Genomic DNA, 4575 nt, shown 5'->3' with positions numbered 1-4575 from the left:
TCAAATATCTTCAAAATAATAATATAACATGTATATAAGATGCTTAGGATCCTCCAATAAAATTATCAAAGTCATTGGAATAGGTTTAGACCACCAAAGAGTTAAACTTTCTCAAAACAGAAACTGTTTTTCTTCTTCCAGTTTCTAAGTTTCTAAATCTAAGAAAATCTTTCATCAAAACCTTTAATCATGCAAAAATCCTCAATCAATAATCACATATACATGTTAACAGTACTCCATAAAAATTTCGGACCAATATCTATCCATTAACTTGGTCAAAAACTCCAAACTATAACATATTCTCCAAGCTGTCCGAGAGAGAGTGTTTGATATTCTTTCAATGGAAAGTGTAAATGAAGATAATTTCGTGGGGAGAGGTGGCTGGAGATACTTATAGATGGGATATGGAAGAGATGTGGCTGGAGTTGAGAGTTGAGTGGAGTTTTCTCCTACCCAAAATATCTATAAAAGATTATCTCATAATATTCTATCCAATAGTATCTACAAAAAATCAACTTAAGATATTTTTATCTAATAATATATATAAAATCAACTCAAAATATTTTTACCCAATAATATTCATGAAAATTACCTCAAGATATTTCTTTTTATCTAATAATATCTACAGTTTTGAATAGACGTTTTGTCCGAAAATATGAAAAAATGTTATTGCACCATAAGACTTTAAATAACCCTCCGAGTCTAATGGCACAAACCATAATACATTTTGACATTTCTAATTATCTCCAATAATCAAAAACACACTTCTGATACCATAGTAAATAATAACACTAATTATGTAGTTAGACAAAAACCTATACGATTAATGGATTCGTGAAAACTTATGGGGTTTTCACGAGGTTCCTAAGTTAATAGAAATTTCACAATTGAATTTCTAGCGGGCTGTTACACTAGAAATAACAATATTTTCAAAGATGAGAGTACGTTGGAAAGCGTTTAAAACTTAAGGGATCGATAAATTGCAATCCAAAATTGCGCTGCAGTACTAGCATAGAGTTTCGCTTTTAGAGCTTCTTTCAGATCGCTATGAGTTCAAGAAGCCTTAATTTCCTTACAACTAACCATTGGTAGAGTTTCCTTAATCACCGACTTCTTATCTTAATCCAATATCGCATATAGCTCAAGGGCCAACGATGCATGGGTCTGCGGACATCCCAACGACCACAAATAACAGGTTTGTAAGAAAAGTCATTAAAAAAAAAAAATACATAATAATCATACGTAGGTTACTGCAAGACTGCGAGGGCATGGAGTTCTCGCTCCCGAGTGTTTGAACCTGTATGACCTTATACATATTTGATTCATTCCTATAATGTCTCATCCAGATGCTGTTTCCCAATACATTTGTGGGATGAAAACATCTAATGTTTATATGCTTGCCTTTTGCGGGAAACAACAAGGGGCAGAGAAATGGAAGTAGCGTACTCAAGTAGAAACAATGTCTCAAATACTAACACCGCCAAAGCTTCTGTTGTTTTCATTCTTTTTCACATTACAAAAGATTAAAAAGCAACATTCTGAGTTGTAAGAGCTCGTAAATACAACACAATGAAACACTGAAATCTCAGCTAACTCCTAGACCCTGAAGTGTGAAAGATTATAGCCAAGCAGTAGATCTAACAAATATATGTACACGCTCCATTGCCAACATGAACAGGAATATATGCTGAAAGCAAAATCAACACCAGATGGCTCTAAAGCTCACTTAAAAAAGGTCCCATTATTCTAGTAAACTGTCATCGATAATCGTCTTTGCTATTATTGAACTTCACCTGCGCCTCCGTGAAGTAACAGCACCCCGTGACCATGATGAAGGCTTATATACGCCAGCCAGCAAGTCAGATGCCGTAGCTGCATTGATTTTCCTTCTCTTGGATTCTAATTCCATCTGTCTCTTAGTGGACATGGAAGACCCAGATGACCTGTGAAAGATTGGAGCAGCATTGATCAATGCTCGCTTATCCTTTGTGTTTTTGTCAAACTGGAAAGAAAACTTCACATGGGCTGCACTGTCAGTATCTTCTTCAGATGCTGGAAGCAGTCGTATGCCAAGGCCCCTTTTCCTTGAAACAGCCTCTTCTTCAGCAACTCTTTTCTTTTGATTCTGAGAAAATCAGAACGTGAGGAACAACTTCATTTACAGGTAGAAGAAACATGAAGATTATTTGATAAGTGGGTAGAGGAAACATGAAAATGAAGAACTGTTATGAGCTCAGTAGTATACTCTTAGTTGTGCCCGAAGAGCCTTGTTGAGGGCATAGTCATCTGAATGCCTGGCATCGGATACTCTCTGGAGACGCACCAGCACCGGCTCAGCTTCTTTCTTCTTCTGTAAATCTTCTTCCTGGTGTTCAAGACGATAAAATGGATCTGCTAGTTTACCCCTTTCTGGGAAAGGAAAACTGTGTTAGAATTTTTCTCAATAAACCTTACAAACAAACCTGTTAATATTCATAGTTTTGTTGCTTGATTAAAACTTAGTCAACAAACCTCACATCCCTTTACTGCAGGGAGCTCGAATTTGGCATCTCCTTTTGTAATGCTTGAATCTAACCCAAAAAAACCACATAGAGTGAGAGATCCAAACCTGAAGTAAAATAAAAGAAACCCATCACTCACGACATACAAATAAAAAAGAAACCCATATTTTTTTTTTTTCAAAATCAAAGAAACCGAATCCTTTAAAGGAAAATAAAAAATAAAAATCATATCTTGGATCCTCTACTACAAGATGAAAAAAAAAAGAAAAGCTACAATCCTCAAACTAAGATCAAAACTTGGGGAAAAAAAAACTACAATGCTTAAACCAGCTTGAAAAAGAAAACTAGATTGCTAGATTAAAACTTACTTAACAAACCTAACATCCCTTTATACCCGGGAGCCTGAATCTCTACTTTTGTAATGCTTGCATCTAACCCAAAAACCACATAAAGTGAGAGATACGAACCCGAAGTAAAATAAAAGAAAGCCATTTATCACAACATACAAACCAATAAGAAACCCATATATATTTTTTTCACAAACAAAGAAATCGGATCCTTAAAAGGAAAAAAATAAATAAAAATCAAATCTTGGATCATCTACCACAAACCAGCTTCAATGACATTAAAAAAAAAAACAAACCATCGCTGTAGAAAACAAACAGTTGTGATTAAATGTAAAAGGGCATCCTTGTGATTAAAGCCAATAAAACAAGCATTTTAAAAATTGAAGGCTGAAGGCCTAAGCAAACAAGAAACAAATTCTAGATTTAGAGGTTGGTGCGGCTGCCCTACAAAGAAGAAGAAAAGGCGTGTGGCAAAGGTTTACCCCAGGAAAAACAGAGGCACCGTGGGGAAAGTGATGCGACGGAGCTGGGCTACCCGAGGCGATGGCCTTCGTTCAGGAGCTTATGAAGATGGCAAAGTGCTTTGTTGAAGGAGGAGGATTCTCTTACTCTGACTTGAATGCCTTGATTAAAGATTTGAGCTCGCAAGCTATTACTGGTGAAGCTACCGAGGATGGAAAGAAAGAAAAGAAACGCACAGTGGAGGGCATATAAGGAAAAAAATCGAGCAGGGTTCTTCTTCATTTTTCCTCTTGGATTTCATTTTCGGGGCTAAAAGAAAGATCCGAAGATTTCTTGTAAAATTTTTCTTATCATCCTCACACTTCACACATCATACTTATTTTTATTTTATTTTCATATTTTCTATAATAAATATGTAGTGTGTGGATGATAAATAGAATAATTCAATTAGTTTAATAAGAATAAAATGAAATAAAAATAAAAAAAAATAAAAAATAATATTTTAATATATAAAGTGTGTGGTGTGGGATGATGTGTAGCATTCTTCCTTAAAGAAGAGAGAAGACAGAGATAGATAAGAAAAGGAGTTTGGTTTTGAAGAGATAAAAGAATGAGAATATGCAAAATAGAAGACGTAAATGTTGCCCAGATGACTAACACAAGAGGGGGGTGAATTGAGTTGTATTAAAAAAAATAACAATTATAAATCAAATATATAATATAAAATATAAACAAAATATGAAATAACAATAAATATAAAGAGTAAGGGTAAGAGAGAAGTAAACTCAGTATGTTAACGAGGTTCGGCCCCACTGCCTACGTCCTCGCCTCAAGCTACCCCTTGAGGATTTCCAAATTCACTATTCAACCTCCTTCAGGTGGAGATAGAAACCTATTACACCTTTGAACAACACCGCTACAAAGGATCCGTGTAGAACACCCTCTACACTTGCAATCACCTTACACGTGGTGATTCAACTATTCCCCGTGTAGAATATTTTCTACACGCACAAGGGTTATACACACCATTTTTCTGATACAAAAGCTGATAGTGAGTAGGTTATCAGAAAACACTCCTCAATGAGTGAAATAAGAACAATACAGCGCAAACTATATCTCTCAAAATGAACAAGGATTAAGGCTCAATGCTTAGAGAAGAGAGAATGAAAGCTTTGAATGAATGTTGTATGCTCTTGGTATTGTGAATGTGAAGCTCTCAAATGATCTATTTATAGGCATATGAGACTTCATATTCAAATTTAAAA

At 35.2% G+C, this 4575-nt stretch overlaps 1 protein-coding gene across 1 annotated transcript; it reads right to left on the bottom strand.

Annotated features, from left to right (window-relative positions):
* Window positions 1-1472: 1472 nt before the first annotated feature.
* Window positions 1473-2993, bottom strand: LOC122301903 (coiled-coil domain-containing protein 130 homolog). Its single transcript, XM_043113259.1, has 3 exons — window positions 2879-2993; window positions 2246-2409; window positions 1473-2125 (listed from the first exon to the last, which is right to left on the bottom strand). The coding sequence occupies exons 1-3, from the start codon at window positions 2991-2993 to the stop codon at window positions 1790-1792; spliced, it is 615 nt and encodes a 204-aa protein (XP_042969193.1). The 3' UTR covers window positions 1473-1789.
* Window positions 2994-4575: the final 1582 nt, after the last annotated feature.

Source organism: Carya illinoinensis, chromosome 2 (genome assembly GCF_018687715.1).
Source record: "Carya illinoinensis cultivar Pawnee chromosome 2, C.illinoinensisPawnee_v1, whole genome shotgun sequence".
NCBI lineage: Eukaryota > Viridiplantae > Streptophyta > Magnoliopsida > Fagales > Juglandaceae > Carya > Carya illinoinensis.
Note: the sequence above shows the minus strand (reverse complement) of the source record. Positions and strands in the feature narration are given on the sequence as shown.